General features: G+C 37.3%; 2 protein-coding genes across 14 annotated transcripts in view; one reads left to right on the top strand and one right to left on the bottom strand.

The window, feature by feature from the left end:
* Positions 1–4,503: 4,503 nt before the first annotated feature.
* CUNH11orf54 (chromosome unknown C11orf54 homolog) lies at positions 4,504–20,179 on the bottom strand. Of its 5 annotated transcripts, none has more exons than XM_010633681.3 (10): positions 20,022–20,179; positions 15,174–15,352; positions 14,270–14,416; positions 13,439–13,537; positions 10,291–10,364; positions 9,996–10,097; positions 9,093–9,269; positions 7,882–8,031; positions 5,950–6,066; positions 4,504–4,829 (listed from the first exon to the last, which is right to left on the bottom strand). In XM_010633681.3, the coding sequence occupies exons 3-10, from the start codon at positions 14,325–14,327 to the stop codon at positions 4,656–4,658; spliced, it is 951 nt and encodes a 316-aa protein (XP_010631983.1). In that variant the 5' UTR covers positions 14,328–14,416; positions 15,174–15,352; positions 20,022–20,179; the 3' UTR covers positions 4,504–4,655. The 5 variants fall into 5 exon arrangements, with proteins under 5 accessions (XP_010631983.1, XP_010631986.1, XP_010631985.1 ...); XM_010633684.3 differs by having other exon boundaries at positions 14,270–14,411; XM_010633683.3 differs by lacking the exon at positions 15,174–15,352.
* A 17-nt stretch (positions 20,180–20,196) lies between these two features.
* Taf1d (TATA-box binding protein associated factor, RNA polymerase I subunit D) overlaps positions 20,197–21,849 on the top strand; it is an 8,661-nt gene continuing 7,008 nt past the window's right edge. For all 9 annotated transcript variants that reach the window (XR_004517455.1, XR_782100.3, XR_002025670.2 and 6 more), the window contains exons 1-2: positions 20,197–20,276; positions 21,532–21,622. Coding sequence is in view for 1 of the 9 variants with exons in the window: in XM_010633680.2 (XP_010631982.1) it covers positions 21,552–21,622 (71 nt within the window). In the remaining 8 variants the exon portion in view is untranslated. The remainder of the gene's footprint in view (positions 20,277–21,531; positions 21,623–21,849) is intronic.

Raw genomic sequence — 21,849 nt, 5'->3', positions numbered from 1 at the left:
AGTCTCCAGGAACAGCGCTGGATCAGCGCAGGCGCTGCGGGACGCCCGGGAGCGCTTCCGGTGAGTCTCACGCAGGTAGGGAGAACTTCCGGGCCAAGTGAGCCTGGCGCGGGATAGGTGCGGATAGTGGATGGTGACTGTCTCTGTTACTGGCTTGAACGTGATGGAGAAAAGAAAGTTTAGGAAGGCCGAAGAAATGTTTACATAATTTAGGTCTTTATCAGGTATTGAGTACATTCCAATTTTATTTTTCCATACAAATAGTTGTGTCAGCACTATTTGAGTACTGTAAATTTTCATTTCGTTATCCATCTGCCCTGACTCTTCCGTGAAAAAAAGGTCAAGTCTGGATATACATGGATCTTTTCTGGCCTTGTTTTTCTGTTCTTGGGCTTCGTTCTCCATAATGATAAAAACCACACCATCTTGTAAGTTTATAGTAAGTTTTGTTATCTATATACCAAATCCCCCTGACCTTGACTTCAAAATTATTTTTGTCTTGGCCCTTTGTTAGCTTATAAGGTTCTATGGGAAGACCTACTGGGATTAGACTGACATTGAATTAACTTTATAAATTTGAAAAAAGTTGATACTTCAATAAGAGTATTGTCATAAGTATGAATATAATGACAGCATTTAGCATAACTTTTTATTTTTTTGTACGAAGGATCGAACTCAGGACCTTGTGCTAGGCAGGCAAATGCGGCGCCACTGAGCTACATCCCCGGCCCCATATTCCTTTAAATTTTAAGTTTTAATTTTTTTCCGGAAAGGTTGTATGTAAGTATATAGACAACCTTTTTTTTCTTTTTTTTTTTTTGCATGTACTGGAATGTTAACTGCATAATCATATGATCCTATTTTGCCTCCTTGCAATTTGTTGAACATATCAAGTCCTCTCTTGCTACTGGGCTGGTGAATCTGCCAGGAAAAAAAAAAAAGTTCATCAAACTTCATGGTTTTCTTTTTCAGGTCTTTGCTTAAATGTCTATCGGAGGTTTTCTCTGATCCCCTTTATAAAATGTCTAACGATTCCATTTTTGTTTGCTGACAGCTTTTATACCATAACCCTTCCTTTCCCTTCATCCCTACATTTTGCCAAGCTAAAATAACCTGAGTGCTCTTGCTTTCTTTGCTGTACTGAAGACTGAACCCAGGGAGCATTTAACTACATTCCCAGCCCTAGGGCTGTGATGCCGTATCTTGTAGAGCTTTCAGTGATGCTGGCTGTGGCACTCGTGCCATAGGTTTGCCAGCATTGCCTTAGGGTCTCAGTCAGTTGCCCAGGATAGCTTCAAACTGTGATCCTCCAGCTTCAGCCTCTCAAGTGATTAGTATTACAGGCATGTGCCACCATTCTTGGCTCAAGTGCTCTTCACTTGTGGGAAATTCAAACGTTATCACCCTGGTCCTACCCCCAATCACCAGAAACCCCCAAACTTAACCTCCTTTCCCTGTTCTCTGAAGCCATTTTGTACCTGCTTAGGAGCTTTCATGCTCATCCCCCAAATGCTTCATTATGAGGAATAAACCCTTTTGGGTATGATTGGGTATATGACTTCATCAGTCTTTATATAGAACCAAATTAAGACAGAGAACCATCTTGTCTCAGTGGTGGAGTGGTCACAAGATAGCCTCCTCCTTTACAGTCCACCCCGCTTTATTTCTCTACATAGCACTTGCTGCTGATTTCTGTCTTCCCCCACTAGACAGGTCCTCAGTATCCAGTGAAGTATCTGGTGTAAACATCCACCTACTCATTCATTCAAATATTTATTGAGTGCCTTACTTTGACTAACACTGTTAAAGGAACAAGTGCTACAGTGATGAACAAACACCTTATTTTCATTCTACAGGGCAGGGTAAGTGTTCCATACATACATATTAAATAAAATAAAGCTTATATTGTTTGGACATAAAGAGAAACAGTGGCCAGGCATAGTGATGCACACCTGTAATTCCAGCATTCAGGGGACTGAGGCAAGATCGCCATGAGTTCAAGGCCAGCCTGGACTACACAGTGAGACCTTATCTCAAAATAACAACAAAAAGTCCCAAAAGACCTGCTTAAAAAAACTTAGGGATTTATACTCTGAAACAAAGGGCTTTTTAAATTTTTTTTTTTTGAGAGGGCAATATTGGTGCTTTACACTGAGCTGCATCCCTAGCCCTTTTCATTTATTTTGACACAGTCTCATTAAATTTCGCAGTCTGGCCTCAATCTTGGGATCCTCCTGTCTGTCTCCTATTGTGTACTGTACCCAGTTTTCACAAGACATGTTATAGCTAACATCTATGGTAAATAATAAAGAAAATATTATTTGGTTAGGCATGATGACCAACCTGGACAACTTAGAACCTATCTCAAAAGAAAAATTATAGCGAGTCAGTGTGTAGCTCAGTAGCAAAACATTTAGCTAGTATGTGTGAGGCCCTCGGTTCAATTCCCAGTATTAAAAAAACAAACAAAAATTATTTGAAGATTGTATGTTCAGTAAAAGAAATCCTAAATTTGTACCTTATTAGCATTAGCTACATTAGAAGAGTTGTTTTTCAGCTAATTTTTTTTTTTTTTTTTGTACCAGGATCAAAATCGGAACCTTGTGCATGCTAGGCAGGTAGTTCAGCTAATGCTTTTTATAGAATACCAAGAAAAATCTTAACCATTATAATGAGAGTTTAACTTCATATTTCATGAACAAGTTAGCACTTCATATTTCACAAAGCACAGTGGTCATGTTCAGTAATAGTCTCACATAAGTTTTTGTTTCAGTTTTTTTTGTTTTTGTAACAATACTGGAGATTGAACCTAGGGCCTTTGTACCCTACTTTGTAGGGTTCAGTCTTCAGTACAGCAAAGAAAGCAAGAGCTAGGTTATTTTAGCTTGGCAAAATGTAGGGCAGTAGGGAAAGAAGGGGTTATGGTATAAAAGCTGTCAGCAAACAAACAAAAATGTAAATGACTCTTTTGTAAGCTACATCAGTCTTACTTCAGACTCCAAGAGTGCTGGGTGCGAGCCACCATGCCTGGCATTTTTTTTTTCTTGCTGTACATGGGATTGAACTCTTACCACTGAGCTGCATCCTAAGCTCTTTTTATTTTGAGGTAGGGTGTCACTCTTTCCCAGACTGGTTTCAAATTCCTGGGCTCAAGTGATCTGCCTGCCTCAGCCTCTCAAGTAGCTGGAAATACAGGTATACACCACCAATGCAACTCATTAATTTAATTCTGTTTCTTTTTTTTCTTCTGTTCTTTCAAATAGCCAACAAGGTACAGATTGCTTCCAATTGGCAGTCAAAACAAGGGAAGACTCATGGCTGATTTGTTACTAATGTTTGTAAAAGGCAAACTGCAAACTTTGAAAAGTGATTTACTTCATCAAAGAGTTGATGGGCTCATCTGTATTGTTTTGTGAAAAAAGTATACTGTTATCTACAATGAATTTTTAAAAATCAGTATAAAGATCCAAGAACTAGCAGCATTTAAGACTGATTTTTCTTTTTTACTTCATTCTCACTGTGTTACCCAGGCTTGTTTTGAACTCCTAGATTCAAGACAACCTACTACCTGTAGGGAAACATGAAAGTGAAAGATGGCAGTACTTTGGTTCAGGCTCTAAAGAGAAGGGAATCTGGGAGACTGTGGGTTAAATTCCAGCACAGGCACATCTCCGCATACCCCAATGTAAATAACTTCTGTCAGTGCTGGCTGGTGTAAATAATTTACATAACCAAGGTTGTTGCTGGGCATGGTTACTTTGTGCATTTTGGTATAAATGTAAACAGCTGAGGACTGCTGTGAGAGAGAGTACTAAGTGGCCAAGGACTGCAGTGAGAATGGGCTGGCTAGGGGGCTAAGGAATGGCGCGAATGTATAGTGGCTGGGGGATACAAGAGCAGCTAAACAAATGGACTAAGATGCTTAAATAAAAGATGCTTGGCCAGCCCACAGCTGTGTGTCTCTTCTTCAGCCTGCTTCGATTTCAGTTTGGAAATTGAGGCCTCCCCAGTCTTAACTGGTGACAAGACACCACCTCAGACTCTGAAGTGCTTGGACCACACGCATGCCACTGTGCCTGACTTTAAACAATCGCTTTTTCATATGCCAGAAATAATTCACTTAGCATGTGTGAGACTAACTTGAAAAATTTAATAATGTTATACAAATGTAAGTTATTACCAGGTAGTAGAAATAATTAGGTGATTCTTGATCATGTTGATATTTGAGGTTAAAAACATACATTAGACTTTGCTGATACTATAGACTTTTTAAAAAATAAAGTTGACTCAGTAAAGGTATGTATGTTAAAAAGACAATGAACATATCAGTTATTGATCTGTGTTCCCAGTAATCTCTTTTGGAAAGATCTGTCAAATATATCTGAAGCCCAAAAAGAAAAAAATTTAAGTTGTAATTTTTGTTAGATTATTTTTTGGTTTGAGACAGGATCCTACTATGTAGCTCAGGCTGACTGGGAACTCACTATGTGGCCCAGGCTGGCCCTGAACTCACAGTCATCTTCCTGCCTCAGCCCCGTAATGCTAAGATTACAAGCGTGTGCCTCCACACCCAGTTTAGATTTTATATTAGTATCAATTAATGAGTTAGTTATATAACCTTAATCATTTCTTTTTCTAAATAAGCATCAAATGATTTAATCTCTCCCAAAGCTATGGGTCTCTTTTGGTTGATCAATGCGATAGAGAAACTCTGCAGGAGAAAAGTATCCAAAATACTCCACTGTATCTGGAGTAGTGTCACAATGGTAGTGTCCACCTTCTCCATGATGACTAAAAAAGTGAGTGTGTTCCAGTCGTAAATCAAGCCCCTAGAACAGATAAGCAATATTAGTATATACTGAAATTATTTTGAGTAGTATTTGTTTAAAGGGTAAGGAGGAATTTATATTACAAAAATTTTATTTTTTAGTTTTCTTTTTTTTTTTGTACTGGGAATTGAACTCAGGACCTTGCACTTACAAGGCAGATATGTTGCCACTGAGCTAAATCCCCAGACCTTTTATTTTTTTAAATAGACAACAAATTAACAGGATTCTAAAAATCAAAGTGTATAGAAGAACATATTCAGTAAAATGTATCTTTTCACTTGCCTTTACCACTCATTTCCTTTCCTTGTTACAGACAACATATGTAAGCAGTTTCTTATATATCTTTCCAGAAATATTCACTTTTACTTTATTTGAATTGTAGAACTCTGCACCATTCTACATACTGCTTTTTTATTTTTTTTGGTGTAAAAATAAACCTTGACATCTTTGTCTATCAGATCATAAAAGACCTGCATTCTTTTATACCTATATGGTATCCCATTGTATGTATATGACTTCTTCGTTTGTTTTTTTTTTTTTTGGTACAAGGGATCGAACTCGTGTCCTTGTGCTTATGAAGCAGGTGGTAGAACAACTGAGCTAAATCCCCAGCCCAATTTATATAACTTCTAATGAACATTTATATTATTTCCAGTTCTGCTGTTACAGTGTTGTCATTCATAATCATTTAACTTTTTTTTTACAAGATTATGCACATATTTAAAGATAAAATCCTAGATATGTGATCACTGGACCAAAGATACAACCAGTCCATGTTGTGGTGGGTATTTGCTTTGAATTCATTTAAATTAATTTTTTTCCTGTGTCGAGCACTAGAATATGAAGTAAAATGATAGGAGATCTCAATCCTAGGTGTGATTCTACTTTAATAGTGTGCCTTTGAGTGTTATTTAAAATGCCTGTGCCTTCATATACTAAAATCTGCTCTGCCTAGTTTATAGGGTATAAGTCACCTACTTCCTCATCTTTCAAGATAATTCTATAGACTATCCTAGTTCTTAAATAAGACCACCACAAAAAGTACCTAGTTCTAACAGAATATCCTAAAAATCAACCATTATCATTGTAGTATACAATAATATAAATGAATAAGACTTACTGGATCTCTGGAAACAAAAACTGGTAGACAAACCAAAGGAGCCTTCATCTCATAAAAATGCAACCATTTATTTACCTCTTCATCAGAGTTCAATGGACAAGAAGAAAATTCTGTGGGCTACAATGAAAGATAGTTAAACAGGTAAACATACTGAATATTACTGAGAATTTAAAAGTTAAAAAATATCTTTTTAATTTTAAAATTTAAAATTTTCTTACACATTCTACTATTTTTGGCATAAGTTAAATAATATAACCTAGTTTTCAAAAAGATAACCTATGTGTATAAATTAAAGCTTAGGAATGAAGAAATGAAGAAATTACTGTTTTTCTTTATTCTTTTTTTGCTGTGCTGGGGCATTGAACCTAAGGCCTTGCATATGGTAGGCAAACTCTCATCTACTGAACTATAGCCCCAGACCCTTATTATTTTTCTTAAGACTCTATCAGTTTTCCTACATAGATGTCCACATTCTATTCTTTAAAAAAAAGTATTATTTTTGTGATGAATGGGATTGAACCCATGACCTCATGCATGCTAGGCAAACAAACAGTCTGCCACTTAAATAAGGCACAATGATTGGGTACAAACTTCACAAAGAGAACAAAATACTTTGGAATTAAACCTAACCAGGCAAATAAAAGACAAACACTGAAAATTACAAAACACTGCTGAAAGAAAAAGACTCCAGTAAGTGGAAAGACATCCTACCTCATCTTTAGGGATTGGATGACTCAAGATAATCAGTATTGGGCAAAGCCATCTAGGATTAATTGTGTAGCTGGAGGTGCAGCTCAATGTTATAGCACTTGCCAATTGTCTATGTATCCCTATTAAAATCTTAATAACTCACGGAAAAATCCATCCTAAAATTTATATGGAATATATGGACACTGAAATTTTCAAAATAATCTTGAAAAAGAAGTTCGAGATCTCATACTTCTTGACTTCAAAACTTTACTAAAAAGCTATAGTAATAAAACAGTGCTACTTATTACTGGTGTAATGACAGACATCCAGACCAATGGAATAGAATAGGGAAGCCAGAGAAAAGCCCTTGCCTATAGGATGAAATTATTTTCAGTGTCAACACCATTCAGCAAGAAAAAAGGACAGCTTCTAATGGTTCTAGGAGTCAGTTATGATAGTGTACACCTGTAATCTAGAACTTAGGAAGCTGAGGCAGGAAGATCACTGCGATTTTGAGGCCAGCCTGAACTCCACAGCAAGACTCTGTCTCCAGAAAAAGGAAGAAAAGGAAATTGTTGGAGTCATTTTTATATTTCATTTATTCAATTACTAAAAATTACAAAATAAAAGGTCTTGAATGTCTTAAACCTGGCTTCATATGGTATTCCATACTTTTAGCATTTTTTTTTTGAGACATATTACTCAGGTTGGTGTCAAAGTCCTGAGTATAAGTGATCCTCTGGCCTCAACCCTTGGAATAGCTAGGACTACAGGTGCTTGCCTCTATACTCAGAACCATAACATTTTAATTTTTTTAATGTAATTTCTTTTCCCCAAATCACAACCATCTTAGTTGCAAAGTCTGTTAATGTGTTGAGTTTGGGATTCTGGTAATTAAAATAACGAACAGTTTTTAAGGTTTACACTTGAATTAATCTTGGTCTTAAGTACACTGAAAAGAAAGTTCCCTGAGCTACACAATGAGGTCCATGTTAGCTTGGATTACATAGAGATCCTGTTTCAAAAAAACATAACACAAGCAAACAAAGAGAACTCTACCTACATATTATCTCATTATGATTTACATTGCAATTTGTCATTTAAAATTTAATATATTCCTAGCAAAAGATTTATTCAGGGTTTCTTCAAAGGGAGAATTCTCGACATACTTAAAAATCCAAAGAATGTAACCATTTGCACAACAGCTCTCACACATGCAAGCGTACACACATGGGCCCTTACCATAATGTGAGCCTTTACTTTTCCCTTCTGAACTATGAAAGTACCTCCCATCCCTACAGGCTTATTTCCATAGTGAGTTCCCAGAGCCTGTCTCATACAAGTCACAAAGTTAAGTTGTCCAGTTCTTCTTTTGGCTTTAACCTCAATGACCTACAGAGAACATAATTACGCATCCCATTTAGTAAACTATAAAATTTTATGTAAATACTGCTAACATGTAACACACAACTTAATGCCATGAAGTAAATATTCTTGTTTGCTTAGCATATCCAGATCTGAATTGATGTATCTATCCACACAAATATGTCAAATATATACCTTTAATAATAAATCTTATTTATGCTTTCCTGGGTCTTACACTGAACTCTAGATAATCTATGTATGTCAACATGTCAAAGTAGAAACAGTTGAGAATTCTCTGGCTTAAAAGGATTAACCTCTGCTAAATGGAGAAGAGGAAGAAATGATTCTGTTTTCTCACTTCCTGTAAAACTATGGACCAAGTTTTCTCTATTAGGTATTTAGTAGTACTTTTCTACTTTATTTCTCAAATTAGCTGAAGTGGCTAACTCTACTTACAAAAATCTGGGAATCCTCACAAATGCTAATACTGAAATCATCTTTTTGTGTCCTAAAAAGAAGAAAATATGAAGGTATTAATTTTCTGTATATTTTGCTTGCTATAAGTTTTTGCACCATTTCTACTCAGCACAATGTGTGATGGGTCAGAAATGAGCAAATTACCTATGTACTACCTATAGGTGGCATTATTTTAGCCTCATGCTTCTTTTAACAACAAATTAATATTCTGTTACTTTTCTTTTTTTGTTGTTGTTTTTTGAAACAGTGTCTCACTTTGTAGTTCAGGCTGACCCTGAACTTACTATGCAGCCTAGGCCGGCCTTGAACTTGTAGTAATCCTCCTACCTCAGCCTCCCAAGTCCTGTAATTATAGACTTACACCACTACTACCAGCTCTATGACTTTTCATTTATTCAGAAAAACATTACTTACTAAGTATTATTCTTCAGTTTTAAAAAGACTTTCATGCTGCCTGTATTAACCTGATTCTTGTGTAACTGTGTTATATGAAGAGCTATGATTTTGGTAGCTCTGATTTTCCTAGGAAGACCCCATTTAGCATTAAAAAATTCAAATTTTTAGCTATCTGGGAACATTTAAAGAACACTATGTTTTTATGGACAAATTACCTTCCCACATTGGCCCTTACTGGCAAAAAGATTAGCCAGTAGTGCACAACCAAAATCGTGATGTTTTTTGCTGTATTTCTCTAGTAGGCATCCTCCGTCTGCAGGGTTAATATAGGCAAAGTAACTGTTGTTCACAGGAGGATTGTGTTCACTTTCTGTTTGAATAACTGGCACAAACTGAAAAGAAAAGAAGGTAATTAATCTTAATATCTCTATGTAGACATCATTTTGAATAATATAACAAAATGTTTTATCTCAGAGTTTAAAACATTTTTTCATATAAGTGTATATCCATATATAGTAATATTACTATTACTAAAACAAATTTTCATATATGTTAATATTACTAATATACTACTATTTAGTATATATCATATATACTGCAGCATATGTATGAAATATACTAATAATAGGTATTAACTGCTATAAATAACCATCCTATTACTATGATAGTTTCCTACTATTTGGCTTGCATTCTAGATTAGATCATTACTCCATCTTCTAATTGAAGTTTCTTTTATACCAAAAGCACAAATTTACAGAGAAGTGAGGAATGTATGATGTATATGAATAAAACTCCTTTTACATTCTAAGGCATTTAGCAGAATATCCAAGGCTCTGGATTCATCAAAGGCTGAACCTATTCCCCTGAAAAAATCTGAAATTAAACATTAGTGCTGCACGATACTTGGACCAACTGGAGCATGTGCTACAGTCCAGATATGTGTCAAATGTGTAGGGAGATAAGACATGAAACATTTATAAGTTCACTCAGAAAGTATGCTTTTTGAAATAGTATAAGGAAAAAGGCAATGCAAATGTCAAATCAATAAAATGTATAATTAATACACACACACACACACACACACACACACACACACACACACACACACACACACTGACCTCAGAATTGAACCCTAAAGTCTGAAATGGGCCTGCCCCTGCTCCAAGAATAAAAGCTCCAGGCAGCTTGATTTCTTTTGCAATCTTATTCAGGTCATAAACCTATAAAGGGAAAAAAATTATCTAAATAATAGCTTACACAAATTTCCTCGTTTACTTTTCATTGCTGAGTCCTAGTTTACCTTTTATTGCTGAGACCATTAGTACCCTCCTGCATGGCACATTGACTAATGAATCTTCTAACAATAAACTGGAACAATCTTCATGTGAATGTGAAGGGTAAAAGTATACTTACTTTTTTTTTGTTTACAAGAGGCATTAAGTAAGGCACACCTCCTACTTCTGCAATTCTAGTTTTCCCACAGATGCCTACAAAGACACAAACCATCTTAAAAATAGGCAAACATAAAACAAATATAAAATACCAGAAGACACCAATTTAATTTATTGAGAGTATATAATGTCCATTCTAAAAATTTTTAAATAACAAGAGTTGGAAGATGTAAGTGGCTAATACTTCTGTCCTCTTTTAACTACCTATCTGTGTCACCACTGTCATCCTTACCTAGCATGGCAAGACACACAACTAGAAGTTGCAAATAAGGCACAAGCTAAAATTGGGGCCAAAGATTGGACTGGATAAGATATCTGGTATTAGTTGCAATGCTTGAATCCTTTAAAGTATGCTTTTAGGGGGGAGCGTTGGATTTTTTTCTTCTAAAATTGTTTCATAATTTAAAATATTTTCCTCTGGTAGAATATATGTTCTTTAGATCCATACTGGGAAATCTTGTAAGTTGCTTATTTCCAAGAGTGTTTATACAAATGACATGTAATTAGGGATAACCTTAGATGCTACTTTCTACTTTTGGGGAAGATGGGTGCTGAGGCTTGAACCCAGGGCCTTGAGCCTACTAAGCTACTAAGTTCTCTACCATTGAACTATATACCTCAAGTCCTCTACTCACCTAATTATCTCGGTACAACTAGATGTAGTTTGGAAGAAGGCACTTCTTTTAAGGTGAAGAGCAGACAGTTTCTTTCATTTGAGAAAAAGTAGTCTTGGGGCTGAGGATATAGCTCAGTATTAAAGCACTGCATGAGGCCTGGGTTCAATCTCTACTACCATATGAGTGCGCACGTGCACGCCCGCGCGCGCACACACACACACACACACACACACACACACACGTAAAAGTCTTGCCAGTTTCTAACTTATTAGAAAGTAAAGCAGATATAATTGCTGTACTTCAGCTATGGAGAGTATCATGTACAAAATTCTTATAAGCCCATTTTGTAAATGGGGATTTACGAAATGTTTTCCATAGAACCAGGAGAAACTACTCGACAAGATTCTTTCTCATAAGTGATAGTGATGTTGAAGACTACAGAAATCATTAGGAAACTTTTATAGAAGACTATGGAAAAAACAATAGTTTATAATGGTGAATGCAGAGATGAAGAAGAGAAATTAAAAGAACAAAGAATAGGTAACTGTAGTGAAGTAATGAGTGAAAATTTAGACATAAGGACTTCCACTTGTCTTTAGCATATATAGGCAGAGATGTTCAACAGACAGCTGGAAATATGGATTTATAGCTAAGAAAAAGAATGAGGTGAGACAAACATTTCAAAGCTCTTGTATCCAGGTAGTGATTAAATCTCAAAAGTACATGAAAAATCTCAGAAGGATTATACAAAATAAGAACAGACTGCAAAAAATTCTGGAAAACATCCATATTTAAGATACTGCCAGAAAGAGGAAGCAGCCAGGAAAAATGACATAGTGGTAGGAACCAAGTAAGAAGTGTGTGTGGGGGGATATATATATCTCCAAAGATCAAGGCCACAAAACAAAAAGAAGAATGTTAGGCAGCAATGGCCAAATAGTATGAAATATATAGACCAATTAAATAACACTAAGAAACATACAAAGGTCACCAATGACCTTAGCAAGATCAGTTCATGTAGTAATTGCCTAACTATGCTTATGAAAGCTCATAAATACACATATACACATATATCTGGCTTCCAGTGTGTAGTTGCAAGTCATACAAATGGGTGAACAGAAGACTTTCAGTGTAACCTTTTGAATGAACAGAATTAAGATTTCTTCTTTGTACTATGTTTTTTTTATTTTTAGTTTCTTTTAACTAGCAAGTAGAATATATTACTCATATATTACAAGAACCATGGCTATAAAAATGTATTATTTTAAATGATCTCAAGATGCTAATAGAAGTTGCCACGTGTACACAAATCTAAAAAAATTGTCCACTTATAATCAAAGACTGTTTAAGCCAGAAAGACCCCAAAAGAATGAACTCTCCCTATTTTAATGTATCTGAGTCTGAGATAAATTGAGTGGCTTACTCAGCATAATGCAAAGTTTATGTCAGAAATAGAACTGGAGATCAGGAATTCTTCCATGGCAAACCACTTTTTAACACAGATGTCAACTAATAAGAGAACGGTATGTCTACGAATTCTTCACAGTAGGGTATTAAAGGGAAAAAACTTCAGGAGCACAGAGCCCTGCATTTTAATCTGATTATGATTCACACTGAGCTTACTTACCTTCTCTCAGCTTCAGTTTTCTGATCTATAGTCTAGAGCTAGTATTTACCTGTAGTGCTATTATAAAAATTAAGACATCAAATATAGATATCCATCACACTGACAAATTATCTGATTCAACCAATATTTCTTTCCTTTCTCACATGAAACAGTGAATGATCACTTTGCAGATTTAAGGGTTATAAATATTTAATAAATGAGTCAAACCTTTTCTTGTTTTGTTTTGTTGAGACAGGGTCTTACTGTGTAGTTCAGCTGGCCTTGAACTCTCTATGTAATACAGGTTGGCCTCACACTCACAGCAGTCCTCCTGCCTCATCCTTCTGAATGCTGGGAAATATAAAGCTTTAAAGATCCTTTCTGGGTCTTGAATAAATAAAGTTCTCATGCCTCATTTCTTCAGCAGTTAGAAATAAAACTCATAAAAAAATCATGTGACATCAAAATTCGAGTGTATTGCCAGGCGTGGTGGCTCACGCCTGTAATCCCAGCACTCGGGGGGCTGAGGCAGGAGGTTCACTGAGTTCGAGACCAGCCTGGGCTACATAGTGAGTTCCAGATCAGGCTCAATTACATAGTGAGAACCTGTCTCAAAAAAACAAAAAACAAACAAAAAATTTGAGTGTATTGAATATTTTATAAGCAGTGACGTTTACAAAAGTACAACACTTTTTTATGAAACCTTTTACCACAAAGTTATAAAATAAAAATTGACCAACATCAGAAAACAATGAGCATGAGCATGGAAATTAAACAAAATATGGCTGAAAAGTTGTGATAATATATATTTGTAGATAAAAATATTTCTGGCTTCAGAAAAAGATTATGACTGAAAACCAAAAGGATATTTTTAAAAAACTACTTACCTTTTACAGGAAACATAAATGGTTCCTTGGTCATATCAGGACAGTCAACTACAGAGACCTGGACTTCAGCAAAGTTATCTTTTAGCCCCTTCTGTATAACTAATAAAGACATGAAAAGGGCTATTTAATTTTAGGTAAAAATTGGCCACGACATAGCAAATCTTTCTTCAAATTTTCTGTGCATCACCCTCTCAACCTAGATTTATATATTACAAAAGAATGAAGAATGATGGTTTGTTTTATTTATTTTGGAAGCAAAACATTTATTGGTGCATTTTAGATATACATAATGATAGTATTTATCAGAGGGAATTTGTACCTGTACGTGATATACCTCTTTTTCCCATTCCCCTTCTCCTTTCCCACTTCCCTTTATTTACAAAAGCTCTGTTTCCATTTTTTCCTTCTATTCTCTTTTTCCCCTTCCTTTCTTTCCCACTGCTTCTTTCCTTGTTCTCTTTCCCAATTGAATATTTATAGGAAAACAGTTCTTATAAAAGTTTCGACAGTGGTGTCACCCCTTAATCTTTTATAATGAGACTCTGAAAATATGAAGTTTTCAGATATTCCATAAGAGATCTTTTATCCATAAAGAACAAAAACTAAATTGACTGGAAAATTTCCCATCTTGAATGACTTAACATATAATTAAGATTCAATGTGTGCAAATATAGCAAATCCTGCTTTTCATCAATTACAAAGGGGCCAAATTCTTGAAAAGATTTTCTGCATTTTAAGCCACCTATATATATGTATGTATATATTTTAGAATCTTTTTAACTTTTTTCTTGAGAACAGTTCTTAAAAATCCAAAGTTAATATTATTTTTACCTTCAGCAAGCTCCTGTAGACTTGGCACATGAAAAGAAAACTCAGCACAAGCCATCATTGTCTTTCTTCTTTAGGTGGGAGGTTACACAAATAAAACTACAATTATCACAGGAGTTCACAGTGCATCAAGCATGAACAGCTCCTGCTCTGGAAGTGAACGTTAAGAGTTCAGTTATATAAGGAGGGCAAAGGGCATTTATAGTTTTCTATCCTCACAGAAAAGCAGATTTAGCATTTAGTATTCCAAGTATGCAACTGGCAGAAGACCTCTTTTAATACTGTTCTCTTCTTTTTATTTCATGGTGCTAGGGTCTCGTGCATGCTTGTCAAACACTCTACCCCTGAACTATACCTGCAGTCCAATACTGTTAAATGGTTGACATTTAAAATAGACAGAAATGAGGAGACACCAAGCCAAGAGGGCACCTATCTGGCTTGAACCTGTAATTTTCTAATGGTTGGTCCTGAAATAAAAGGCACTTACTAAGGATTATGAGTAAGTATCTAAATGGTTGCAGAGAACAATATAAGATTCTATAGTATTATATATATATATGCATGCATATATGACACGTATACATAAATCTCTGTAATAGATAACTTATGTTCCCTACTGTATATTTGACAAATAAGCTGAAAAATTAAGCTTCTTAGATTATCACTTTTACAAAGAAACCTAAATCACTAATAGAAATGGAAACCTATGGAAATGATTATGGAATTCAAATGTTTACTTTCACTTACAAATAAACATACTTTTTTGGCATGCAGTTTTAAAGTGAAATTATTCTGATAACTGAACCAATTATAACTTGATAATTATAACTTGATCTATAATTTGGTATTTTAAAAATATATGCTAAGTATAATTTATAATAAACATACACAGAGAGTAGTGTCTTACCTCAAGTGTTCAAGGGATGAGGTTGCAAGTTCAGTGAGATAAAATAAAATAAAAGCAGAAGTAAAAAGAAAAAAAGAAGTGGGCGGGGAATCCCACTCCAGGCCAATCACAACAAGGAATACAGATGAAACTGAAGGGCATTTCTGTTTTTAGGAGGATTGCCAGAGTTGTCAGCAAAACTGTTAATAGAACACTTCATTAATCCGAATAGTTTCTGGTTTGAACATGCTTACCTAGCAAGTGAAAGATGGCCCCTCTGAGTCACTTAGAGTTTTTTTGTTTTATTTTGAGACAGGGTCTCACTCTATAGGTATGCAGCCTATGGGGCAGGCTGGCCTTGAACTTGCAAAGACCCTTTTGCCTCAGCCTCCAGAGGGCTGGGATTACAGTTGTGTGCCACCATGCCTGGTTGAAATATTCTTCCAAAAACTGTTTAAAACTGTTTTTTCAGCTTTATAGTTTTTTGTTTTGTTTTATTTTGAGACAGGCTCTCACTATGTAGTTTAGGCTGGTCTTAAACTCACTATTACCATGTAGCCCAGGCAGGCCTCAAACTCACAGTGATCCTCCTCCTTCAGCCTCGCAAATGCTGGGTTAAAAGGTGTGTACCTGTAGTGGAATTTGATATAAGAGTATCCATCTGGGAAGAAAGTAAGGACATCTGAGTGCCTGGCAGACCAATCGTCTCAGGACAAGAAATGCCAGCAATTCTTGTTTGTCCCGTGTTAATCTCCCAAGAGGATGTAGACAAAGTAAAAGATGTTTTTTAAGGGGTTAAAAGGACAAAGTAAAAAAACAAAGTTGTTTTTGCGAACACAGCTGGCCAAAATATTATGTAATCCTAGATATAAGACAAAATGCTAAAAACATGCTTTTCTTCTGATGCTCTGAACAACTTCAGTAAATACTGCAGTTTTGATCATGAGGCTGCTGTTTGCCTGAGTGAGCTGCAGTACTCTGATTCTGCTCCTCACATCTTGCCTCTTCATTTTGTGTCACCGAGATACTCCGGGGAATCAGCGACATGTACCACCACACCCACCTTATAGCTTTCTTAGAAACTGAATATCTTTTCTTTTTTGGGGTTCAGGATGAACCCAGGGCCTTTGATTGAGCTACATCTCCTGCCGTTTTAATTTTTTTTTTTTAATTTTGAGGCAGTCTTATTAAATTGCTAAATGGTATGTACTGGGCTGAAACCTGTGCTCCTCCTGCCTCAGTCAGCCACCCACATGCTGGGATTACAAACCTGTGCCAATGCTGGACTTTTTTATTTTGAGACTGTGTCTTGCTAAATTGCCCAAGCTGGACTGGAGCTTGCAATCTCTCTGCTTCAGCCTCCTAGGCATGTACCACCACGTGAAGCTATATTTTTAGTTTTGGTGTTTCAAACAACATATTCTCATAAACTTGCTATTTCATAATTTGGGACTTAACATTTATATTTTTTCTTAAGAGATGGAACCTCCCTCCGTTGCCTAGACTGGCCTGAAACTCCTAGGCTAAAGCAGTCTTCCTGCCTCGGACTCTAGAGTAGTATGGACAGGCAACATTAAATACTAGTGTTCACTGTCCTTTAGTTATTTAATATAAATAATCTGGTCTCCTAAATTAAATATAAATAACTAGATAATGGTGCCAAATAATATATTAATCATACTTCAATTATCTTAAACGCATTTTTAGTTTAGTAATCTGTAATTGCTGAAGACAAAGACATTAACTTTCACAATAATTTCACAATAATTTCAAATTGACATATTATATACAAAAAATTACTTCATATGCTTCACCCACATTTCCCAAATGTTAACATTTTATTACATTATCAGGCAAACAGAAGGTGAATATATTTATGAACATGTCAAAATCTGCACAATTAATAATATATTTATGAGGATATAGTAGAAGCACCTTTGATATTTCTGCTTACAATGGGAGTAAGAACTCAAGTTAAATTCAAATCTAATCCTAATTTTATATACTTTACTCTCTCTAAAGAAAATTTAATTCTTTTCCCTACCGAAAAACAAAAGTCTAATTCAAGAGGCCCTGTGTTTGGTCCTACTCATCCCACTACCATGTGGTCCCTCCCCACCTTGCAAAGAAAATCTAACTCTGGGAGGCTGCAGCCTGAATCACTGGTTTAGAAATGGCAGAGTTTCTGATAGGCCAACAGCACAGAAAGCACTGTGGCAGTATTATGTTTAAGTGCCAGGGTGTGGAGTTGAAGTGATAGGAGAAAGGTTTTCATATAAAGTCAGAGTGGCTTCAGGAGATCAGCCTTGGGCCAGAGGGAGGCAAACAATATTTACAGGGCTGGTTTCATAGGTGGCAACTAGTGCAGTCAGTCACACAAGGCCACCATATTCACATATGAATTTTTTTTCTAGTGCTGGGATTGAACCCAGGGTCCACACATTCTACTGCCAAGCCCAAGAAGTTTATGACTGAACTTGTATTTTAAGTGACAGTGAAGTACAAGCAGGAGAGAGGTGCAATGTGTGTGTCCTCCACCATGCCTCGCCATCCTATCAAGTGTTTGTAAAGCCCCGTTAGCCTAGAATTACCCTAGAATTATGGTGGACACACCATGTGTAGGAGTCCAGAGAGACTCAAAACTGCTCGATTCTACAGAATGTTGGTAGAATGTACATATACCAAGAAGCAAAATAAAACCAGGCCAGTTAACTTTGTACAGTATTTCTAATAAGTATTCTAACAAAAAAAAGCACATGTGCTTCTATGAGCTATAAAATAACAATTGTGAAATATCAGTGATTTTGCATTCAAGTTAAATCTTCATATTTGTATTTAGAACTAGCATTGCACAATATAAAGAACAAATGGCAAAATTTACACTAATAGTTTTAATTTTTATGTACTTAGAATGACATTAATTACTTATGTAACAGTATCAAGACAGAACCCAGGGTAATTACATGCCCGTAATCCCTTCACTCAGGAAGCTGGAGGAGGAAGATTGCATGATAGAGGCCAGTCTAGGCTACACAGTGAAACCGTGTCAAAAAGCAAACAAAAACAAAAACACAAAACAAATCTGGACAAGAGAATGCCACAAAAACAAGACCTTACATTTTAGTACCTTTAATGGTACATTCACACTTTTCTTTTTTTTTTTTTTTTCTTGTACCAGGGATTGAACTCAAGACCTTGGGCTTTCGAGGCAGGCAGTGGAATCACTGAGCTAAATCCCTGTCCTTCCCCTTTCTTTTTGAACAAAGAGCTCTGCATTTTCATTGTGCCCCAAGCCTTACAAACTACATTATGGGGTATGTTCCCAATGAGAAATGAGACACCCACAGATTCCCTTCCCACAGCTTACAGTAGTTGCATAGTATGGATGGAAAGCAGTAGACACTGCCTTCAGGATCAGAATTTTTTTTTAATAACTGGAATTGTTCATTATTTGGGAGTAAAGAGACCGTATTACTTTGAAGTTCTGTCCAATCCTAAAAATGACATTAACTAGGAATAGACAGCTTTCCTGGTTTATCATATGATACAGGAGGTCTGAAAAATGGAAAAAAATCAGACCAGTTTATTTTACTTTTTAACTCCTCTTGGGGGGAAAAGCCAATCAAATCAAACTAGTGTAAGCTGTTTCCTCCTTAACTCAGTAACTGCTGGGAGAATCTAGGAGGGGAAACTAGGAGGGAAAAATCCAGGGCTGGTATCTCCAGTGACAGGTTAACCAACCCCTGGGAGGCAGACCCTTAGCTTAGCGTGTAAGACTGAGCTAAGTCTGAGCAGGGGAGAGGACGTGAGTGAGTTATTTGAGGCAGAAGACAGTGTGGGAGCCGTCGGGACTTCAGGCTCACAACAGAGCCTTCTGGTTCTCAGAGGCCAGGAGGGCATCATCCTGCTCTCACTACATTTCCTTAACATCCTCTCCTTATCACAAGTTTCTTGACCTCTGACAGGGGTCCCAAAGAGCACCCACTCTAATAGCTTTAGAGTAACCCAGTGGCCATTATAATATCATTAGCACAGCAGTTTTGAGTTCCCGAGGGCTTTGCCAGCCAAGACGTTTCCGTCTAGACCCACATAAGGTAAAAATCTCCTACTCCCCAAGTGAGGGTGGAGACCCAATTAATTAGGCAGAGTCCAATGTGTTGCCACCCCCATCCCTGCCCAAATGCCGTAGAACTCGCGGCAGCTCTTCAGGGTGTACTTTTCTGGTGCTATCTCGGAGCTCTATTTGAAACTCTTCCAAGTGTACTTTAACCTCAAACCTCCAACAGATTGGGCTACTCGGAGTCAAACTCGTTCTTGAGCTCTCTCACTGGCTCGCTCCCGCTGTGTAAAATACACTTTCCTTTAATAACTCTTGGCCTCTCTTACTGCTTCTGTGTGTCTTGCTTTCTCTGTTTGGGATACAAGGAACCTGCCTATCCATGAGGCAAACATATGCACTGTCACCATGGAGTCACATTGGCCCCAAGTACATAGGATATATACTTTTGGAGTCATGGTCATGCACAAGCCTTTCCCAAAATTTTAACACAGATAACCAAAGACAGACACGGCGGGACCGCATCTCAGTTTAGCAAACGCGAAACTAGTTGAAAAAATTCATCTACCTGTTCTCATTCATTCTGCTCACTTGACTCCAAGCACTTTTTTCTTTCATTTTCGCAATACTGGGGATTGAACTCAAGGCCTTCCCAAGGAGTTTAAGACTGGGAGAGTCTCACTACATTAGGCTGGGCTCGAATTTGTGATCATTCTACCTCAACCTCCAGAGAGCTGAGATTATATAGACGTGCGCCACCACGCCTGGCATTTATTTTTATTTGTCGAAATGTTCTTGACTATTACACTTACCAGAGTAGTGGGTGAAGCACTCAGACCCAATGCCCAACAGTCTTCAGTCCACTTTTCTGCCTCCGGGGCAGCCAGTCTAGGCCCCGCCTACTGCTGTAGCCTCTCCCCTCGCGGTGATCTAAAGACGCTCGCGCCTCGCGTCTCCTCCCATTGCCGGGTTTCTCTCCGGGGCCAAGTTGTCTCGCGAGATTCCAGTCCCACTATTAGCCAGGTCGAGAGGTTGGCGCGTTCTTTTCTGCGGTGCGGTTGGAAGAGGTAGGTAGTTCTGTTGGACCTGCAGTGGGGTAGGCAGTGGGACGAAGGGCGCAGATCTACGGGCTACAGCAACAAGTCGCTGGCAGGGCTCGAGTTGCAGGCCACACCCAGCAAAGGCGGGGTTGGTGCGGATCTGCTGCGTAGGCCGCGACTGTGGGCTGCTCCGGCCCTGCTCCAGGTCGGGCGATTGCAGTACAGCGCGGCTTGTGCTGTCAGATGTGGGTGCTAAAACCCAAGTCTGGACGAGTGACCTGTGGTGGCGTAATCCTGGCCCGAGTGTAAGGGGTCCGCTGTTACCGTTTTCGCCTGGGAACCTCCGCTTTCCTTAGGTCAAAGTGGACTGTGTTAGCTAAGGACAGGCCTTGTCCGTTTTAAATCTCAGTCCCAGGATGGGAAGCGACCACCAAATTGGAGCGCTTCTACACACGTTCCGGATTTGTGTTTTTATTGAGAAGGGTGTTGTCATGTAGCACAGGCCGGCCTCGAGTCCTCCTGAGTTCTGGGGCTACAGGCGTACGAAAGAGGGATTTTTGAGCCAACTGTATTTTGATCATTTTTAAAAATTTACTCATGTATCACTGTTTTTTGGATATCGGTTTTTGTGCGGCATTTATTTTGTGGTACTGAGTACAGCATCCAAGGCCTTAGCACTGAGCTGCATCTCCAGCCATTTTTAATTTTGAAACGGTCTCAGTGGCTAATAGTCACCTTTCATTTAAAATTTGTGTTGCCTTACCTGCTGTATACTCTCCCAAGAAGATAGAGACAAAAGTAGTGTCAGTATTTAAGGCTGGCCTCAAATTCTGAACTACGAAGTTTCCACCATATGACAAGGTAGTGCAGTTTGATGAAACCCCGGAAGGAAAGCTGGAGGCCTTAAGCCTAAATTCAGACCAAGAATTGGAGATGCAGTCTAAAGGATTCTGTTTCCTGATAGACAAGCACACTTTGCCTTCTGGCTTTCTTGGCACAAGTTTTTCCTATGAGTCCCTCTTTGATTTTAGGAAATGCCTGTTTGGCCTAGTAATCGTGGGTAATAATTTTGTACTCCGAAGCTTTTGTTGTTGAAGTTCTTTTTAAGGATCTTGCTACACTGGGTAGGTTTAGAAAGCAAACCATAGAAACCTGTGAATGCAAATTCTAGAGTTTTAATGAAATTCTGACTCCCTAGATCTTAAAAGTTCTAGTAAACGATTTTGCAGTGGCATGGCCAAGAACTTTATAGTATCACATTTACTGAATTTTGTTATTTCAGAAACTTAAAGACAAAAAGTGATGGATAAATCAGGAATGGACCCTGTTAATTATATGACATCAGATAAAGCTGTGGAAATTGAAAACCAAAGGTAAATGGGAAACTGGACTTAGTAAAAATGGTTGTAGTGGAGTCAGAAATTATAAATTATGTAATTGGTGTTAAAGATAATTATTTGGGAAAGAAACTGGCTAACACTTTCCAAGCTTATCCAATTACAGTTTATTGAATCAATATTATACACCTGGCTGAAATGTCCTTTTTTTTTTTTTAATAGGTTTTAGGTTGGACTTTTTTTTTTTTTTTTTTTTTTTTTTT

This window comes from Fukomys damarensis, unplaced genomic scaffold (genome assembly GCF_012274545.1).
Source record: "Fukomys damarensis isolate Sample0158 unplaced genomic scaffold, DMR_v1.0_HiC HiC_scaffold_16, whole genome shotgun sequence".
NCBI classification, from domain to species: domain Eukaryota; kingdom Metazoa; phylum Chordata; class Mammalia; order Rodentia; family Bathyergidae; genus Fukomys; species Fukomys damarensis.
The sequence above is the reverse complement of the archived record's forward strand: the minus strand, read 5'-3'. Positions and strand labels throughout refer to the sequence as shown.

Coding starts and splice junctions, on each gene's coding strand:
- CUNH11orf54 (XM_010633681.3), bottom strand. CDS start 14,327: ATGATGGCTTGTGCTGAGTTTTCTTTTCATGTGCCAAGTCTACAGGAG. Junction 10,365..13,438: donor ATTTATGTTTCCTGTAAAAG/GTAAGTAGTTTT, acceptor GTGTCTTTGTAG/GCATCTGTGGGAAAACTAGA. Junction 10,098..10,290: donor CTCTTGTAAACAAAAAAAAA/GTAAGTATACTT, acceptor TTCCCTTTATAG/GTTTATGACCTGAATAAGAT.